This window comes from Trachemys scripta, chromosome 1, assembly GCF_013100865.1.
Source record: "Trachemys scripta elegans isolate TJP31775 chromosome 1, CAS_Tse_1.0, whole genome shotgun sequence".
Taxonomy (NCBI): domain Eukaryota; kingdom Metazoa; phylum Chordata; order Testudines; family Emydidae; genus Trachemys; species Trachemys scripta.
The window spans coordinates 84,710,634-84,730,373 of NC_048298.1; the positions used below are offsets into that span (position 1 = coordinate 84,710,634).

The following is a 19,740-nucleotide window of genomic DNA, read 5'->3' on the forward strand; positions in this document are numbered from 1 at the left end:
GGAATTGCCAAAATCTTGTCTTCTTTAACAACACGTGTTGAATGATCATCCATGAGACATGAACTTAACTTTGATCATTCAAGACATACATTCATACATCCTTTGGCATATACCAGCTAACCATTCATTCTGTGTTACTGCTTTAATTCCCCAGTGTTCAGTCCGTCTCAGATCACCAGCTTCTGCTCTAATGGAATGCTTCAGCATTCATTGTAGTCCTGTAAACCTCTGAACTTTGCTTAGGAAAGAGCTGCTCTCTGTGGGTTCAATTGCTTGTCTGTGTTTTTTAGGGAAATATTGACCAGACTTGTAAATTTTAAAAACATTTTATTTAACTAACATTTTTAAAGAGTGCAGAACAACCAAATATGGCAAAACTGATGTGCTATTTGTTAGCTCCGTGCTGTAGCACAACTGCTGGATTGATACCATGCCTTCCGAATGCTGGGTGGGTTAAAACAGATCACATCAAAAATGGGGATTTTGCTATGTGCTGTTTACCATGGAACTGAAGAACTAGGTGGGGGAAAGGTGAGGTTTTTGGTAATGTTCCGTATTCCTCTTAGCCTGGCCATTGGCAGGATTCACCCCTTAATGCTATTGTTGATGGGTTTTTGATTATTCCCCTTGTATTTGTCTTTTTAACAAGTCTAATGTTCTATGTGCGTTTTCGTAACTTAGATGTATGTGGCGCAAACATTTTGGAATGGTTTGGCTGATCCATTATTTTACCCAGTGTGACACAAATACAATGCTGGCCCGAAAGTGATCTTGCAAAAGACACTCTATAAAAATAACTTGTTAAAACACAAGTTGATGATTGCGTTGTTTAATTGCTGTACCCATCAAACGGGCTTTGGAACAATTTGTGTAGTGGGGGTGCTGAGAGCCATTGAACCAAACTGTAAACCCTGGATATGATGGAAACCACTTCAAGCCCGGGGGTGTGGCAGCACCCCGCACCTCTAGTTCCAGCAGCTATGCCATCAAATACCAGTAATGATGTCCTGGATTTTTGTTTTTGTTTTTTCTTTTTAGAAACAAGTAACTAATGTGTTCTGTAACTATCTCTCTTAGATGTATAGTGGTAGGAAATATTTGCTGCTTGGTGTCTTTTAAATGACTGTTCTAAAATGAAATTCCCTTTATTGTGGATCCCTTTAGGTTAGATAATTACTCTCTCTTTCCCCTGCCCCCCATTTAAGGGCTGAATTTTCTCTTGAGTAAATCATCTTGATCTAGTGGTATAAGGAGAAGTGTATATATTATTTGGGCTTTCTCCTAATTTTCATTTCTTGTAAAATGTTACCTTCAGCTGTTGTCCCATCAAGACCAGAATGTGCAAAAAGTAGCCCTTGACTGCATCATGACTTACAAGCATCCGCACCTACTGCCATACAAGTAAGAGCTTTAAAATTCTTCCAACACAGATAAATCATTAGGTAGCACATCAAACATGTATTTATGATATTTGGCATCATCTGCTTCTAAGAGAAATATCCACAACTTTCTGAACCCAAGAAAAATTAATATTCCTATTCCAAATTTGAATTTGGAAATGAACAGAATTAAAAAAAAGCTTCTCTTATTTATATTTAAATTAAAATGGAAAAAGCTTTTGTAGACGATAAAGAAGAAAAGAGGTTGTCACCTACATGTCATTGTGCCTGAGATCTAGCTACAGTCACAGAAGGTAACCTAGACTAGTCTTGAAAAGCAGATATCTGAGAAGAGGAATTGCTGTTTTTGTTTTAGAGAAGGCAGAGGAGTGCAGCAGGGTCATGTTCATTCAGAAATGGAAAAACTGAAATCTTTTATCTATCAGATTTGAACTCTTTCTCAAAACAAAACAAACCTTTTCCCTCGTCCAGACCCACCATGGTATGTAGTGGCCAATTGCGTTCTTTTCAGTAAAGGATTTTTGTAGTTCTTTATAACCATTATGCACCCACTTGGATAGCCTTTACAGAACCCTGTATGAAAAGTAGCAGTCTATGTAATGAAGTCGAGCTAGTTGATTTACTTACCCTTTTGTTAAAAGGGTAAGGATGTGATCCTTTAATAAATTACACAGAGCTTTTTTTTTTTTTTTTTTTTTTTTACATAACTGTGTTTAATATTTGCAGGGAGAACTTGCAAAGGTTACTGGAAGATAAGAGCTTTAAAGAAGAAATAGTTCATTTCAGCATATCCGAGGAGAACACTATAGTTAAAATGCAACACCGACCAGATCTTGTTCCTGTTCTTATGAGGTGTGTGGGTGAAACACTGCATAAACTCTGCATATTAAAATAAAACGATGGCTATAGAAGAAACATAATGCAGCCTCTGATATTTTAAAGAGACGATACAAACGTATGGCTCTCACAGCAACTAAGGCCTCCTCGTTCATTACTGTACATGGTATTCTCCTTAATACCTTTTTGTGTGTGTGTGTGTGTGTGTAGTATTGTTGAATCCATTAGTTAAGCTCATATTTTCCAAACATTATGCTCAAGAAGAAATCTGAGAGATTTTCACCCTCAGGGTATTACATTTATTTGATAAATACATGGAAATAGCATTTTACAGTGAAAGTGCTTCCTCAGCTATAACTCTGTCTTCATACTAGCATGATGCTTTGCTAATTCATACTTAAGCTGTGCTCCCATTCAGATCACTAGCAAAATTTCCAGTGACCTTGTTGGGAGCAAGAGCACACCCTTTCTGGTAGTGTTACTGGGTGTCAAGCAGCAATAGAGGTAATCACAGGGAGTATTAGTTAAGCTATGTAGTTCAGATTAAACTTTCTGAACAAAGATTGTGAACCAGCCAAACTGCTCCTGCAATGCTTCAGAAAAGGCAGCTAGTGGAGAACTCACGAATACTATTTCTTTTTGGCTTTTGAAGAATTCTCTATGGGCGGATGAGAAACAAAACTGGAAGCAGAACTCAGGGCAAATCTGCTGCGGGCACTCGTATGTCAATTGTTCTGAGATTCCTTGCTGGCTCGCTGCCTGAAGAGATTAGAATGTTCCTGGACCTGCTCTTTGAACCTGTGAAGCACTTCAGTGTTGGTATGCTTCTGCCATTAGAAACTGGGGATAATAGTTCTTCCCTACTCATGGATGTGGGGAGGATAAATATTTTGAGGACTGTGAGGGGCTTAGATATTATGGAAATGGGGGCCATATAAGTACCCTGTGTAAATTAAAGCACCCATGGCACTGGTTTTGGGGGGTTTTTTTTGTTTTTAAATAAGAGTCAAGGTTTCGCCTGAGCCCTTGGCCACAGTTTCCCTTCTGTGCTGTACAATGTACTACTATTCCTGTACCGTTATTACAGAACCGAGGCACAGAGACACTGAGTGACTTACCCAGGGTCACAGGAAGTCTGTGGCAGAGCAGGGAATCATACTCAGAACGCCAGAGTCCCAGGTTGGCATCCTAACTAGGGTGACCAGACAGCAAGTGTGAAAAATCAGGACAGTGGGTGGGGAGTAATAGGAGCCTATATAAGAAAAGGACCCAAAAATCAGGACTATACCTATAAAATCAGGACATCTGGTCAGCCTAATCCTAACTACTGTGTTGTCCTTCCTTTCTGAAGGGCTGGTGAGCACAGTGCCACATGGGCATTATGAGGATAAGTTGATTGTGAGGCACTCCGACACTACAGCAATGAGGGCCATATAAAAACCATGATAGACAGCTGGAGCTGTTCGTTAATTTTACGTAAGAAGCTGAATTAGGAGCATTTAAAGGGCTTATAATTTAGGGCCAGATTTGCCACCCTTTCTCACATTGAGAGGAACCTCAGACCTTGACATTTGGCCTATTGAAATCGGGTCCTTACTTACCAAGGTAAAGATGAACTGATATATTTTCACTGTCCTCCTTCCTTCTGTAGGACCTTGCCAGGTTGCAGTACTCCAAACAATATCAGAACTGGATTTATCTAAAGTCCTGCCTCTAGGCCGCCAGCACAGTCTGTTCAACAGCCTTGAGGTTGTACTGAAAAACATGGGCCATCTGATCACTCAGTACTTACCTGAGATTTTACAGATTTTACTTTGTATGACAGCAACAGTATCCCACATCCTTCAACAAAGAGAGAAGGTAAGGAACATGGTACTGTGTGTGTGTGTGTGTGTGTGTGTGTGTGTGTTTCAACTCTATTGGTTCAAATTACGCCTAGTGCCAATAAGGAGTAAAGCTTTAGAAACCAGTGAATAATAGAAAGATGGCTAAAAGTATAGGCCAGCAACATTGGTCTTAAAATGCCCTAGTGTTTATATAGAATGAATATATTGCTGTTAAATAGTTGTTTAAAATGCTGTTAAATTGTTGGCATTTCAGTCAGTCACAGTGTTGAATTTATTTAATAAAATATGCATTTTAAAACATTGTGTGTAACAATTCATACAAACAAGAATTTGAATGTCAAATACATTTTTTTAAAAACACTGCATTTCATTAAGCCAAAGTGCACACACTAACTAGAAGTTTGGGGCAACTAGAGTCCTTTCTGGACTTGAATTCAAACAGGGAAAGAAAAATTCTGTCTTTCTTTTTTTTGGTTTTAATATCATGGTTTCCCTTGTGCTCCTCTAAGTGCTGTAGCAGTGGCTAGCAACAAGGGAAGGGTAATTTTAGGATGGTTACAGTCCATAATCCAGTTTATAGTAGTGCAAAAGTAATTTTATTTGTCTCTAGAGTAATCACTTTTGTACTGCAAAGTTATTCAAGTAATGCCCTCTCTCACCATCAGTTGTGACTGAGTAACTCTTGGAGAGGTATTTGTGGTGCCATGCTGTCACTTGTTAAACTTAATTTAACACTTCATTAGCTAGTGAGGTGTTGAGAGTTCAGAGAAGGATATGAGAAATCTGTTTATCTTGGATAATTATTACAAGAAATTCCTGTGGGTTTGAGAGTCATTTATTGCAAGATGATATTGCCCAAAGAGTTAAATATCTACTTTTGTAGTTCTGAGCTCAGTTACAGTTTTACTGTTTCCTACTGTTCACTTTCAATATGGAATCTGTCCATGTCCATAAAGCATGCCCCTTGAGAAGAGGCCTATGTATCTCCTTCCTCTCGCTTGAGTAGATGGGGAATCTGATTCAGTTTATTTGGTGTAAAAATTATCATCTGTCATTCTGATTTTTAGTAGCAAAAATCATGTCTCTTGTGATAAAGATTGCGGTTGAACATTGGGACAAGGAGGGAACTAAGCTCAAAAGAAACAAGATTAAAGCACAGGCCCTTAAGGGGAGGGACAGCAGAGAAGTTTGTACAAGCAGTGAGTAAGTGCCTGGAAACAGGTTTGGTATCGGCTGGGGAAGAGTGGAACCACATCAAAAGAGTGAAGATTGCAGCATCAAAAGAGGTGTATGGACAGTACAGCTGTGGGAAATCTAGGGAAAGAGAGGAGTTGTGGTGGACTGACGAAGTGAAGGTAGCGATCTGAAATAAGAAAATGGTGCATAAAGAAAAAGACACAAGCCCATCGAGTGTGAATGAAAGCAAATACAAAGAAGCAAAGTATGCTGCTAAGTAGGCAGTGAAGAAGGCCAAAGACAGTGCCATAGATGACCTGTATGCTGAGCTTGTAAACCACCCACATCTGGCTGGCCAAAAGATCTATAGCATTGCAAAAATCAGATACAAAGGGAAGGAGGATGGTATTGCAGCACCATTTCTAAATGATGACCAGGAGAAACTGCTAGTAACACCTGAAAAAATGAAGGTGAGATGGAAACAATAATTTGAGAGTCTCTTAAATGAGGCAAACCCCTTTTTGGAAGAGTTGCCAATATCCTAATGTGGTGCCTGACTCTGACACAATGGAGGAAGGTGAGAAATGCAGTCCGGATAATGAAGAACAGTGAGGTGGTAGGACCGATGAAGTGACAGCGGACCTGGAGAAAGTCCTGTGTGAGAGAGGCATAAAATGGATGAACAGAGTGGGTCAGCAAGCTTCAGCACACAGCCCATCAGGGTAATCGGCTGGCAGGCCATGAGACGTTTTGTTTACATTGACCATCCATAGGCATGGCCCCCCGCAGCTCCCAGTGGCCGCGGTTCGCCGTTCCTGGCCAATGGGAGTTGCGGGAAGCGGCGTGGGCTGCAGAGACATGCTGGCCGCCGCTTCCTGCAGTTCCCGTTGGTTGGGAACAGCGAACTGCGGCAACTGGGAGCTGCAGGGGGCTAGGCCTGTAGATGGTCAACATAAAATGTCTTGTGGCCTGCCAGTGGGTTACCCTGATGGGCCACGTGTCGAAGGTTGCTGACCCTTGGGTTAAAGCCATATGGCAAGATATGTGAATATCCAAAGATTTCTGCTGGTCTGTCTTGGTCTAAGTACATAAACAGGGGAGCGTCCACGAATGTGGAAACTGTTGAAGGATAAAGTTACTGTTACGTTGAATGAAAGTACTGGAACACGTCTTGGATGCTAGGATTAGGAGAATGCTGGAACCCGTCCTCATTCAAGAACAACTCAGCTTTAGGAGAGGATGAGGAACCACAGATGCCGTGTTTGTAATTCAGCAAGTGATCGAGAGGCAGTTAAGTACCAACAGGATCACTTCTGGGCACTTAGAGCCCTAGAAAAGGCATAGTATAGCGTGGACAGAAAGATGCTCACACTAGTGCTGAGGAAATATGGCATGTCTGAGGATTTAATATCACCTAAAACAGCGATCTGAACATGTTTTGGAATGACCAGCTCTTTTGACGTGTAAGTCTGACTGCACCTGGGGCCCTTAGTCTGCTGCTGTTTATCATGTTGATGGAAGATCTCAATGGGAAAGGTGAGAAGCTGCTATATGCAGATGACATAGCTATAAGTGTGTCCTCAGAAAAAGAGCTAGAGTAAAGAGTAAATCAGTGGTATGGCCAGATAAGCTGGCATGGGAAGAAAATGGATATGACTAAGACCGAGGTAATATGAGTCGGTAGATGTGCCTCGGGGAAACTGAATATAGAGATTAATGGAGTATGACTAAACCAGACCGAGCAGTTCAGGTATCTGGACAGCTGGGTTGTGGATGACAGTGAGCATGAATGCGAGATACAGTCCAGACCGGGGAATTCTGGAAGACAGTGGAATAACATCTCACTGACACTGAAAGCCCAACTGTATGTAACAATGGTGTGCCCCGCAGTGCTGTATTGTGCAGAAGCATGGGCAGTAAAGAGACGGCAAGTTCAACGCCTGAAGATGTTCGAGATGAGATGTCTTTGTGCAATATAGTCCCAAGAAGGGATGGATTGTGATATGAAAGCGGTAGGATGGAAGTCTCAGTCCGTGATGTGGCTGACAAAATCCAGGAAGTGAAACTTTGCTAGTTCAGACATACAGAGTGAATGAAGAGGACCTGGGGAAGATGGTGTGGCAGGAGAGGATGGTAGGAAAGAAACCCCGAGGAAGCGATGGTGGATTGCATCAAAGAAGATGGTAAGCTGATGGACCTTAGTGCTGCCTCGGACAGACGAAGATGGCAGATGTTTGCGTGGTGAGCCGACCCTAGATGGTGGGATAAGAGGAAGTAGTAGTAGTTTCTAAGTCACTTAGGAGCTTTTGAAAGTGTTACCTAGAGTACCTTGTCTATGCTTTGTGGCGTGTAGGGTACATGTAGCTACACACCGCAGCAAAAGGCAGGCTGCAGCCACACTCGTTGCAGTGTGTAGCTACGTGTGACAGTGAAAGGCTCTGGCAGGGGGAAGCAGCGGGATGCTACACTGGTAAAAATAGCATTGTAGACAGGGGAGGCACTGCATGGGTGTGCAGAGAGCCGTGTAGGGTACGTATCCACAGGGTCCTGGTGTGTCTATATTCCACTCACCTAAGCAGAGCCTTGCCATCTGCCCTGCTGTTTATACCCATGCTAGGGAGGCATGCAGTGTCTGTACTCCTCATGTCGCCGTAAGTGTAGCCCTCCCAGAGGAGTCCAGCAGAAAAGGCTGTAATATTATAAACAGATGCCTGATTAGCCTGTTGAATATCTTCCCTAAGGAAAGCTAGAGAATGTAACGTGGTTAACGTTAAATGCATGGGTAGCGTAAGTCTTGTTACTACATTCTAGCCCTCCCCTCACTCTGTCTTTGCCAGATTCCTCTCTCTCCTCTAAGCACGTTTTCATGTGCTAAGAGGAAACTCACCTTTGGTCACTGGTTTTGGTTGTGCTTTTTGGGGGACGGTGGGGGGGGTAATTTATTTAATATATTTTCATACAGAAACAGACAAAGAAAAGTACCAAAAAAATGTATGTGCGCTCCAATAGAATTATGCAATTGCAAGATTTTACAGTTTGTCAACACTGCAAGACCAGGCAATGCTACATAGACATGGCATGTTAGGGTGGGGTAACCGATGTAAAGGAGGAGGGAAGGAGGGGACATGGGAAAAAGAGGAGGGGTTGGGCGGCATGGAGGTTTGGCATTCCTTGAACCATCTCAATATTTTTTTATTCAAATGTATCTAGAAATAGGGTCCCCATTTCTCTGACTTCATATGATTGCTCTCTGTAGCAATAAGTTATTCTGTACTTGGCTGCTAATTGAGACAGGGTCAAATACCACCGCTTTTGAAGATGTGTAAAGTGGTACTGTTTGAATATTGGGACTGGGGTATTAGATCTATTAAGGGCAGTGCTAAGAGCTGTAGTATCCGCTTACAGCGGTTTTGGCCTCAGTCCTTCAGCGAGCTATGTGCGAGTAGGCTCTCGTGCCCGTGCAGAGTCTCTGTTAAGCCTTGTGACTTGGTGCAGGATTGGGACCTTAGTCAGAAAGTTAAAATCATCTTTACAAGGTAACGGTAACTTGTTCACGGTAGAAAACAGGAGGAAACAGTGCAGTAGTTCAAGCAAGAGTCCCTCATATCCATATTGATTAAATACAGTATTTCATTGCAGGGTAACTAGCTTGTTGTGTATTGCAGCAAGAATAGGTATGTTTGTCTTTATTTTTTCCAGATCCAGCTAAGGTTTATTAACCCACTGAAAAATTTGAGGCGTCTTGGGATCAAACTTGTAGCTGAGTTTTTTTCTGATTTTGAGACCTACCGCTTTACAGTGGGCGAGATTGATGCCATTTTTGAGGCAGTGATATGGCCCCAGGTAATGTTGACAGAATAATACATTTTATTCGGAGTTATATAATATGTAAAGATAAGCAAAGTCTGGAAAGAGATTGAAATACTTCTCTGATTAATTGTATATACGTGGGACAACCTATCCTAAATTCTCAATTATTGTGGGACAATCTACACTCATCGCTATATACCTCTACCATGATATAACGCGACCTGATATAACACGAATTTGGATATAACGCAGTAAAGCAGCGCTCTGGGGGGGGGGAGGAGGAGGGCAGGGCTACGCACTCCGGCGGATCAAAGCAAGTTCGATATAACGCGGTTTCACCTATAACGCGGTAAGATTTTTTTGGCTCCTGAGGACAGCGTTATATCGGGGTAGAGGTGTACTTGCTTTTTATGAGTGATGCATCCGAATATTTGGATGCTGGTATTTAAACTATATCATTAAATGTATTAACCTTAATTTGGGATACTGCAGATTATGTACTATATGTTTTGTATGACTTTTTAAACCAAACGTTGTACTTTTGGATAATTTAAGCATTATATCCAGATGTATAGAAACTCTTTTTTTTTTTTTTTAACCTGAATACTAGATAATTTTAACACTTTCTGCCTAGAAATCTCTAATTTCATTTGCTTGTATTACGTGTGTGAAGGGCCGATCTTGGGTCTTAATAAGAGGGTCAAGCATCTGATTAATGCTGGGGCTGCTTCTACATTCAAGCCATAATCAAAAATACTTAAGATTAATCTGAATCAAGTTAAAACTGTATCTCTCTTCTTTTACCATTGAAGGCACTGTTCTGACGCTTCTTGGGGAACAAAATTGTACTGTTGGTATCTGTTATGTGCCTAATCTGTCTAATCTAAAATGCCTGAATATTTACACTTGAAAAACATCTAAATAGTATCAAACAGTACCTTGGTGGGCTAGCTGTTCTTGTTCTGTGGTCAGTCTTAACCTATAATATGCCCCCTTCATCCATTTTTGTTCATTTTGCTTGCTTATTCCTTCCATGTTTCTTTCATCTACCTGTATGGCACCTTACATGTGGCCAAATGACAGATGAACTAGCTGTATGCAAAGCACATAACCTTGCACCTCAGTTGATTAGGTAGAAGAGAATTTTGGTTTATTGTCTCTCTTAGCCTTTCAGCTCTCTCTTTCTATGCCCCCAGCTATCCCAGCATTGGGAAACGAAGACTTCGATTCAGCAAAGTTCCATAGAAGTCAAAGCACGTGCCTCAATTCAGGATGTGATTAAATGCTTTGCTGAATCAGTGTCTCGGAGCATTGTGTTTGGAAAGCACTGTGTACATAAGAATGGCCATAACTGGGTCAGACCAAAGGTCCATCTAGCCCAGTATCCTGTCTTCCGATAGTGGCCAGTGCCAGGTGCCCCAGAGGGAATTAACAGAACATTCCCAGCTTCTGGCAAACAGAGGCTAGGGACACCGTCCCTGCCCATCCTGGCTATTAGCCATTGAGGGACCTATCCTCCATGAATTTATCTAGTTCTTTTTTGACGCCTGTTACAGTCTTGGCCTTCACAACATCCCCAGGCAAAGGGTTTCAAAGGTTGACTGTGCCTTGTGTTGCCCTTGTCTGAACCTTTTCCAATTCAACTATATCTTTTTTGAGATGGGGAGACCACCTCTTCACGCAGTATTCAGGATGTGGGCGTACCATGGATTTATATGGAGGCAATATGATATTTTCAGTCTTATTATCTATCTTAATGATAGTCTTAACGATTCCCAACATTCTGTTCGCTTTTTTGACTGCTGCTGCACATTGAGTAGATGTTTTCAGAGAACTATCCACAATGACTCCTAAGATCTCTTTCTTGAGCAGTAACAGCTAATTTAGACCCCATCATTTTATATGTACAGTTGGGATTATGTTTTCCAATGTGCATTACTTTGAATTTATCAACATTGAATTTCATCTGCCATTTTGTTGCCCAGTCACCCAGTTTTGTGAGATCCTTTCGTAGCTCTTTGCAGTCTGCTTTGGACTTAACTATCTTGAGTAGTTTTGTATCATCTGCAGATTTTGCCACCTCCCTGTTTACCCTTTTTTCCTGATCGTTTATGAATATGTTGAATAAGACTGGTCCCATTTGACAATGCTGTATAATTTCTGTAAATAGGAATGATAACTGGTTTAAAGAAATAATGCTCATTTCCTGCATGACCTAGTGTATCCCAGGGATGTCCACACTGTAATTAAAAACCCACAGCTGGCCTGTGCTAGTTGACTCAGGCTCATGGGGCTCAGGCTAAGAGGCTGTTTAACTGCAGTGTAGACATTCAGGCTCAGACTGGAGCCTGGGATCTGGGACCCTGAGAGGTGGGAGGGACCCAGAGCTTGGGCTAGGCCTTAATGCCTGCACTGCAATTAAACAGCCTCTTAGCCTGAATCCTGTGAGCCTAAGTCAGCTGGCACGGGCCTCTGTCAGTGTCTAACTGCAGTGTAGACCTACCTCCAGAGAGCAGCACTATACGATAGGATACCGGCTCCAAAAATAATCCAGTAGCTCCCTCTAGGGGAATTTCAGCCATTGATCCTCTCTCGGAGATATTTTTTGCAGAAGACTCATTTGATTTTGTGCATTATTTTAAAGGCTGTGAAACACCATGAGGCTTGTGAGATGATGCGGGAGGAGGGAGAATTCTAATCCTTTTGTGCTTGGAATTGGAGTTTCCTAATGTTAACTGCACAAAAATCTACTACTGGGACTTGGTGGTAGTAGTCAGCATAGCAGACTTGCTTGCCATAGGATTGCATTAAAGATGCCTTTGTTTCTGATATGTTCAGAAAAGTGCTGGTTTATACAGAGCCGTGGGGCACTCAATCATTTTGGGCAACTGAACAAGCTTTCTGAGACTTACCGGTAGATCTGTTCCCCACCATTGCCTCAATTTCAGTTTTACACAGTCCAATCTGCAGTGCAGACTGAGCAACCCTAAACCCCACTCTTACCATCCTGGTGCATTAAACCGGAAGAACGTGGACGATCTCCTGGCTGCTCAGTAGCAGCCAACACGTAACAGAGGCGTTTTCAGTCAGATTGATGCTGCTGATCCTGCTGCAGACAGGAATATAAGTGTGAGACCGTCACTTTGGCTGCAGCTGTGTGCAAAGCACAAGGGGAGGGAAAATAACACCCAAGTGAAGGACAAAAATAGCAGGTGGGATAATTTTGTTTTCAAGCTTTTAAGGTGTAACAAAAGATGCTCCATTAGTAGCTATCAGCAGTATTGAAGGGATTAGAAAGTGAGCAGTGATTTTTTTTTTTTTTGTGAAGATAATTTATCGTTCACAGAGAATTCTTTAAACTTTGTTTTCTGTCAAATTTGATGTTTTAAATAGTGATGCGTGGTCACACTGTTTTGTGATTTATCCTCTTTGTCTTCTAGATCAGCAGACTCGCTTCTGAGAGCCAGTATTCTCCTACTCTGTTACTCAAACTCATTCACATCTGGAGCAAGAATCCCAGGTAAACTTTTCCTTTGGGGAGAAGCAAGATGAATGCATAGTGTCTGCTGTGAATAACGCACACCACGGAAAGACAGATAGTCACACATTATTCCTCCTTGCACCCTCAAAGAAGTTATTGGATACAAAATAGCTGTAAAGAGCAGTATTTTTATCAGCATGTAAACTTCATAGATCCCAAGGCCAGAAAGGATCATTATGATCACTTAGTCTGACCTCCTGTATAATCCGGGCCAGAGAACTTCCTCAAAATAATTCCTAGAGCAGATCTTTTAGAAAAACATCCAATCTTGATTTTAAAATGGTCAGCGATGGAGAATCCACCGCAACCCTGGGTAAATTGTTCCATTGGTTAATTACTCTCACCATTAAAGAAGGTGATTGTGCACTTCATTTAATGTTATTTAGATCTTTTTCATCGTAGCTCACAAAGCCATGACAAAGGACAGTGTCGTTATTCCTTTGGTACATATGGGGAAATAGAATCTCAGAGTGGGGAATTGATTTGCACAAGGTCTAAAACAGGTCAGTGAGAGCACCTGGACTAGAATCCAGGTCTCCAGGCTCCCCAGTCTAGGCTGTATCCACTGAACCAAGCAGCTGTGCTTGCTTTTTTTTTTTTTTTTTTTAAGGAGTGTAATACTATACTTTCATGTTATTGCTTAACAGTATTTTACATAGGGTATTGAGCCTGAGGGGAAGAAGTGTACAATAGGAAATGTACCAAATACCTGAGTTCCAGCCACTCTATTTTAAGTGGTGGACTTCGATTTTCAGTTACGTTTTCTGACAATGTAAGTAGAAACTTGGGCCTCAACTGTGCAGACGCATACGCATGTGGTTAACTTCAAATGCATGAGTAGTCCTATTACCAATTGTCTTGTCAATGGGATGATTTGCATGCTCAAAAATTAAACATTTACCTAAGCGTTCGCAGGACTGGGGTCTTAATTCTGATTTATTTCCCCCAGGAATAAACAGGGTATAAAATAACTATAGCTATGTTATGTCAAGACCCCTCTGTCCCCAGACTATGACTCTAATAATCCAAATGCAACTCCCGATCTTTCCAATTTTTGGAGATTATTCTCCGTAAATATCAGGCCATTTTCCCCACACATGAACAGCCAGGCAGGTTTGTAGCCAACATCTAGCTCAGATTTTGAGGGGAGAGGGATGAGTTAATGGAAAGTGGTAGCCAATCCAGTTTTAAATAAAAATCTTGTGTCCTTCCCCTTTGAACTGTATTGGTTTGTTAATGTTCTATAGTGTCCGCTAGATCCCTGTTTACTATTCATTTACAGAATAACGTGTGTAAATTGGATGCAGCTCAGATATATTATAAAATGAGTCAGAAGGAGTTGGCCTTTAGATACCTGGGGTGAAATCCTGGCTCTACTGAAGTCAATAGGGCCCGGATTTCACCGTGGACATTTAACTCCCCACCTACTCTCATTTGGTCCCATCACCATAGTATTTCAGTGCTTACCTCAAGATTTACCGTTGTCAGAAATGAAGAATGTATTTTCTGTTTATGTACTAAACTGGTCTTGACTCATAAGAATTTTTCCTTTTTAATGGAATCCCCCAGAAGGTGGAAGAACATCTCTTTACCTTCAGTCTTTTTGTATGTGACTTTATGGAGAAAATGTTTGTAAAAGTTTTAATTAAAAAAAAAAAAAAAGTGAACTGTGAATTTTTCTTGTTCTGTGTCTGTTACGCAGGTATTTCCCTTTGCTGGCCAAGCAGAGACCAGGGCACCCAGAATACGATACACTGTTGAATGTCTTTGCTCTGCTGTCCGCCAAGAATCTCTGCGAGGCAACAGCTGGTGTTGTGATGGATGTGGCTGACAACCTCCTCAACAGTCCCGATTTTGAACCCACAGACCTGGTTTCCAGCTTGACAGTGGCTGACTGCGTTTGTATAGAATCTGACACCGATGGAATGACAGAAGGTATGAATGAATAGTAATCCAAAGGGGGAGGAACTCAACTGTAAGCATGAGTGGAGGTTTTTGGATCCTGATGGGATGTTCTGCGCCTTTGGCAAGAATGTCTTTTTAGAAGGAAAATTCCCTGCTAAGGCTTGTCTTCCCTTAGCACGTTAATTCATCCGCGTGCAGACAGGTTCCTTATTTGTGTGCCAGGGCCCAGAAAGGTTTATTCTCTGTTAGAGGGGATGGGGAGAACGTTCATAGTAATGGGCGCACGCCCTTGGTTAAGTTATAACCTAGAGGGCAGCCTTGGCAATTAGGACAAGTGATTTGCACAAACGTCCACTTAATTTTTTTCTTGAAAAATAAATTCACCCAGCCATATACTCATTGCCATTCATTTTAATTGGCACTCCCTTGCAATAAAGACTTGAGGTTCATCACCTTTACCCTTCGCCTGCAGTAACAGGCAGAAGGTGACCGTGCACTTCCTTTAACATTGGTTAGCTCTTTTTCAGCAGTTGCTCTCAAAGCCATGACAAAGGAAGGCAGGGATTGTTATCCCCTTGGTACAGATGGGGAAACTGAGGCTTAGAGTGGGGAATTGATTTGCACAAGATCACACAACAGGTCACTGTCAGAACTGGGACTAGAACAGTCTCTAGATTTCCCAGTCTAGGGCTCTGTCCACTGGATCACAATGCAAGAGACTGGCTAAGCCAGAGGTGGGCAAACTATGGTCCGCGGGCTACATCTGGCCCAGCTCCTGCCCTGGGAGGCTAGCTCCTGGCCCCTCCCCTGCTGTTCCTCCTCCCCCACAGCATCAGCTCACTGTGCTGCTGGCGCAGTGCTTTGGGCGGCAGGGTGGCAAGCTCCTGTCAGGCAGCGCAGCTGCAGAGCCCGGCCTGACCCGGTGCTCTGTGCTGCATGGCGGCGTGGCTGGCTCCAACTGGGTGGCGTGGCTGCCTGTCCTGGTGCTCTGGGCAGCACAGCTGTAGCACTGCCAGCCACTGGTGCTCCAGGCAGCACGGTAAGGGGGCAGGGAGCAGAGGAGGTAGGATATTGGGCAGGGGAGTTTGGGGTGGTGGGCAGGGGTGTGGATAGGGGTCGGGGCGGTCAGAGGGCAGGGAACGGGGGTTGAATGAGGGCAGCAGTCCTGGGAAGGGGAGGGGCAGTCAGGAAGGAGAGAGGGGGTTGGATGGGGCGGTGGGGGGCAGTTAAGGGGAGGGGGTTCTGGGGGTGGTTAGGGAGCAGGGGGTGTGGATGGGGTAGGGGTTCGGGGGGGCATCAGTGAACAGGGGGAGTTGGATGGGGCAGGAGTCCCGGGGGGGCCATCAGGGGGTGAGAAGCAGAGGGGGTCGGATAGGGGGCAGGGGCCGGGCCATGCCTGGCTGTTCGGGGGAGGCACAGCCTCTGCTAACTGTCCCTCCATACAACTTGGGAAACCCGATGCGGCCCTCAGGCCAAAAAGTTTGCCCGCCCCTGGGCTAAGCCCTCGTGTCACAGACTTGTTAGTGAACTAATGAGGAGGGGAGCTCTTGAGGTTTTTGTTTTTTTGGGGGTAGGAGGGCAGTTGTAATAGCCTTCAGTCACATAGAATTTTAAACTCCTGCAGAGCTGGTTTTCAGAGGCATTGAGTGCTTGCAGCTCCCGTTGACTTCCTTTGGAGTGGAGGATGCTCAGCACTTCTGAACATCAGGCCTCTGAGTTCATAGTTTTCCCCATGTTTGTGTAGAATTGGATCTCTCCTTTTTGCTATAAAACGCCCTGGTAACCGCCTTGTATCCATTACAGAGTCTCCCAGCTTGGGTGCACGGTTAATTCTGCCTCACGTTCCTGCAGTACTTCAGTATCTCAGCAAAACCATGTTAAATATAGAAAAGGTGAAAAAGAAAAAGTTTAGAGCGCAAGTCAGCAAAGAGCTCAACATTCTTTCCAAGTAAGTGATTCCTCAGGGTTCAAAAGAGATAAGCTTTGAAACAATGATACCTCAGGATGGACTGCAAATATAGAAGCAGTTGCTTTGAATTTAAATTAGTTGTGACCAAGTCATTTAAAACGTGTGAACTTGTCACTCGACTTCCAGGTCACTGGTGGTCAATTCCCATCACTGCTGACTGAATTTTAAAAGCGTCCGTAAGCGAAACTGGCACTGTGACAGTGGTGAGACAGCCTTAGGCTACACACACTATCTGTGCATTGGCGGGTGTCCCCATGAGGAGATAATTGGTTAAGGACTGGATGATTAACGAATTAACAAAGTGAATCAGCTCCTCAGCTGAGGAGACAAAAAGAGGGGCCTGGAGAAGTCAGGAAGGAAGAGCCGGGGAAGCCCAGGAGCTCAGAGGGTATGTCTGTGCTGCAGTTAAAAAACGTGACAGGGCCGAGTCAGATGATTCAGGCTCGCGAGACTGTTTAATTGCTGTGTAGACATTCGGGCTTGGGTTGGAGCCCAGGCTGTAGGATCTTGTGAAGTGAGAGGGTCCCAGAACTCAGGCTGCAACCCGAGCCCAAATGTCTACACGTAAATGGTCCCTTAGCTTGAACTCAATTCAGCTGGCACGGGCCAGCCGCGAATGTCTCACTGCAGTGTAGACATACCCTGAGCGCTGAGATTTCTCCCCCCCCTCTTGCTATGTGCCTTGGGAGAAGGTAAAAGCCTTATGTGGTAGGGAAACAAGTACTTGTATAGCACACTAAGTAAAGCAGTTGGCGTTGAACTTGTTGCTGGTTTGCATGAGGACTGTTTGCGGTAAGAATCCAGGGTGAGGGAACCCCGTCCTGTGACAGGCACTCTAGATATTAATACTAGGAGCAATCTGAGACTGCTCCCCTTGGGGCTATAAAAATATTGAAGTGGTCAAAAGTTGCTGCAGCAGTCTGACTTGCATGGATACAGTAAACTTGTACGTCGGGTTCTTTGTAACTCTCTTCCCAAAGTAGGAGACAAATCATGAATTCACAGGGCAAACAGTTATACTGTGTTTCCAGCAAAGGAGAAATACAGAGTACATATCCACACAGGCACAGAGTGGATCCAGTTGCCAGATCAAGGCCTTTGTTCCCAGAGGTAGAAAATTCAAAATCGTAGTCTGAGTGCAGATGTCAGCCTTGACTTTGAATTTCTTGCCTTTCACCAATTTGTGTCTCAAACTTCATGTTTAAATGTACTTTCAAATGACGAAGAACAATCAGTGAGGGCTGTAAAACAAGGGAGTCATTGGACTTTTTAATCCAGGCAGATAACTTACCCAGGACTGATTGATTGTCTGTTACACAACTTTGTGTTGAGGACATTATTTAAATGTATTAAAATGATCAGAAAAAATCTTTATGGAAAATAGTTTAACAAATCCACATTGTTTAGTTTTTTATTCTTTTTAAAATTCAAAATACTAACGACTGTTTTACAGGAGACATATTCTGCCCTCGTATGGCAACTCCTACCTGACTGAAGGCAGAATTTGGCCCTCAGTGACATGTTAGGGATTAGTTTTAAAATTGACCCTTGTGCAATTTAAAATGGGCTGGTCCCATTTGATATTTGAATATTCTCTTTAAAAAATCTTCTCTTCACCCGATTCATCCTAAAAGCTAAATTGCATCCTACTGTTAATGTAAATGTTCGAGGCTCTGATCCTGCCTCTGAGTGTACGGGCCTTATGCCCAGAGAGTCCTTTTGAAGTCAGTGGCTCTATGTGACTTCAAGGGTGCATTCACATGGATCCAATGGCAGCATCAGGGCCTGAGCTTGTAACAGGTTCAGAATGGATGTGCTGACATAATTTTCTGTTCTAGCACCAAAGTTTCACAGCCTTTATTGCAGCCTATGAAATCCCTGTTCACTTTGTATGGGTGAGTATGCGGATGCAAGATTAACAAATTAACCTTTTTTTAAATAATGTAGGATCAGCAAGTTTATACAGGACAAAGGTCAGAGTTCTGTACTCATCAGCCTCCTCCTCCCTTTCCTTCACCAGAGTAGCATTGTGCAGGTAGGTGTTAATTCTTTCAGTGAAACACATATATTTTCTTTAGTAAATGGGATTATTTTTATGATGCAGTTAAAAATCTAGTAATTACATGCGAGTTCTTGCAGTCATTCTTAACCATTTGAACCTGTGTAATAATAAAATCTATAGCATATTTCTAGAATGCAACTCTTGGTGCCATGTGCAAGACTACGATAACACCATGTTTGTCCCGGAAAGGCCTTCTGTTTAATCCCCCTTCTATTCCCCACACAGGCTAGTCCGTCATATTAAGCTGCCTTCCCCCAACAGAATCCGTCTCGGTGGTTGTCTTGCAAGAGAAAACATAGCTGAGGTGGTTGTGCCCCTTCTTTTGCTAAGGGAAGATTTGCCGAAGTACTTCTGTGATTTCTAATGCTTTGACCATTCTCACCACTGAGATGTAGTTTATTTCCCAAGTAGCAGGAGCCCATGAAACACTCTCACTTCTTATTGTGACAATATTAGAGCTGCTGTGATCCATCAGTTGCAGCCACTGAAGAGCAATATAAACCCACACCTGAGTAGGTCTGACATTCCTTCAGGTATCCACCAATGGTGCATAAGTACATTGTGAGAGGAGAGATAAAGGTAACATAGTATTATACACAGGGTCCCGCTTGTTTGCTAAGCCTCATTTTTCAAAGCAAAACTCCATCCCCGGTGAATGAAGTTCACAGGCCATCCAGCTGCGGGCCCAAGTCATTAAATCAAGCTATGGATGCCTTTCTAAAGGGTGTGCTGGAGTTCAGTTAGAAATTATGGGCTTGATGTAGGAATTACTTGGTGAAATTCTATAGCCTGTGTTATACAGGAGGTCAGACTAGATTATCATAATAGTCTCTCTGGCCTGAAAATCTACAAATCTATAAGGAAATGTATAAAGTTTCGTTAGGAAGACCGTATAACTACATGCTGCTGTTTGACTAGCAGATTAACAAAGACTTCATTGCTAGGCTCTGCCAGTCCTACTTGCCTTTCATTCGAGAAAGGATCCAAAAGAAATCACCATAGGCATGATTAGTCTTACCTGCTCACACTGTGTGATTAATAGCTAATTAAAACACAGTTATTTCTCCAAGTGCTTATAGGAAATCTGTAATGAGGGAATTGATTGTATGCTTCCAGTCACTAATTCTCATTTAATATTTGTAATGTGCATAAATCAAATCAAAAGCTTAAGATCACACTATGGCATGAGACAC

At 42.8% G+C, this 19,740-nt stretch overlaps 1 protein-coding gene across 3 annotated transcripts in view; it reads left to right on the forward strand.

The window, feature by feature from the left end:
• UTP20 (UTP20 small subunit processome component) overlaps positions 1 to 19,740 on the forward strand; it is an 83,317-nt gene that overhangs the window by 30,565 nt on the left and 33,012 nt on the right. For all 3 annotated transcript variants that reach the window (XR_004646158.1, XM_034773784.1, XM_034773794.1), the window contains 9 exons: positions 1,316 to 1,401; positions 2,127 to 2,252; positions 2,890 to 3,056; positions 3,889 to 4,097; positions 8,960 to 9,103; positions 12,511 to 12,590; positions 14,314 to 14,546; positions 16,320 to 16,464; positions 18,433 to 18,520. Coding sequence is in view for 2 of the 3 variants with exons in the window: in XM_034773784.1 (XP_034629675.1) it covers positions 1,316 to 1,401; positions 2,127 to 2,252; positions 2,890 to 3,056; positions 3,889 to 4,097; positions 8,960 to 9,103; positions 12,511 to 12,590; positions 14,314 to 14,546; positions 16,320 to 16,464; positions 18,433 to 18,520 (1,278 nt within the window). In the remaining variant the exon portion in view is untranslated. The remainder of the gene's footprint in view (positions 1 to 1,315; positions 1,402 to 2,126; positions 2,253 to 2,889; positions 3,057 to 3,888; positions 4,098 to 8,959; positions 9,104 to 12,510; positions 12,591 to 14,313; positions 14,547 to 16,319; positions 16,465 to 18,432; positions 18,521 to 19,740) is intronic.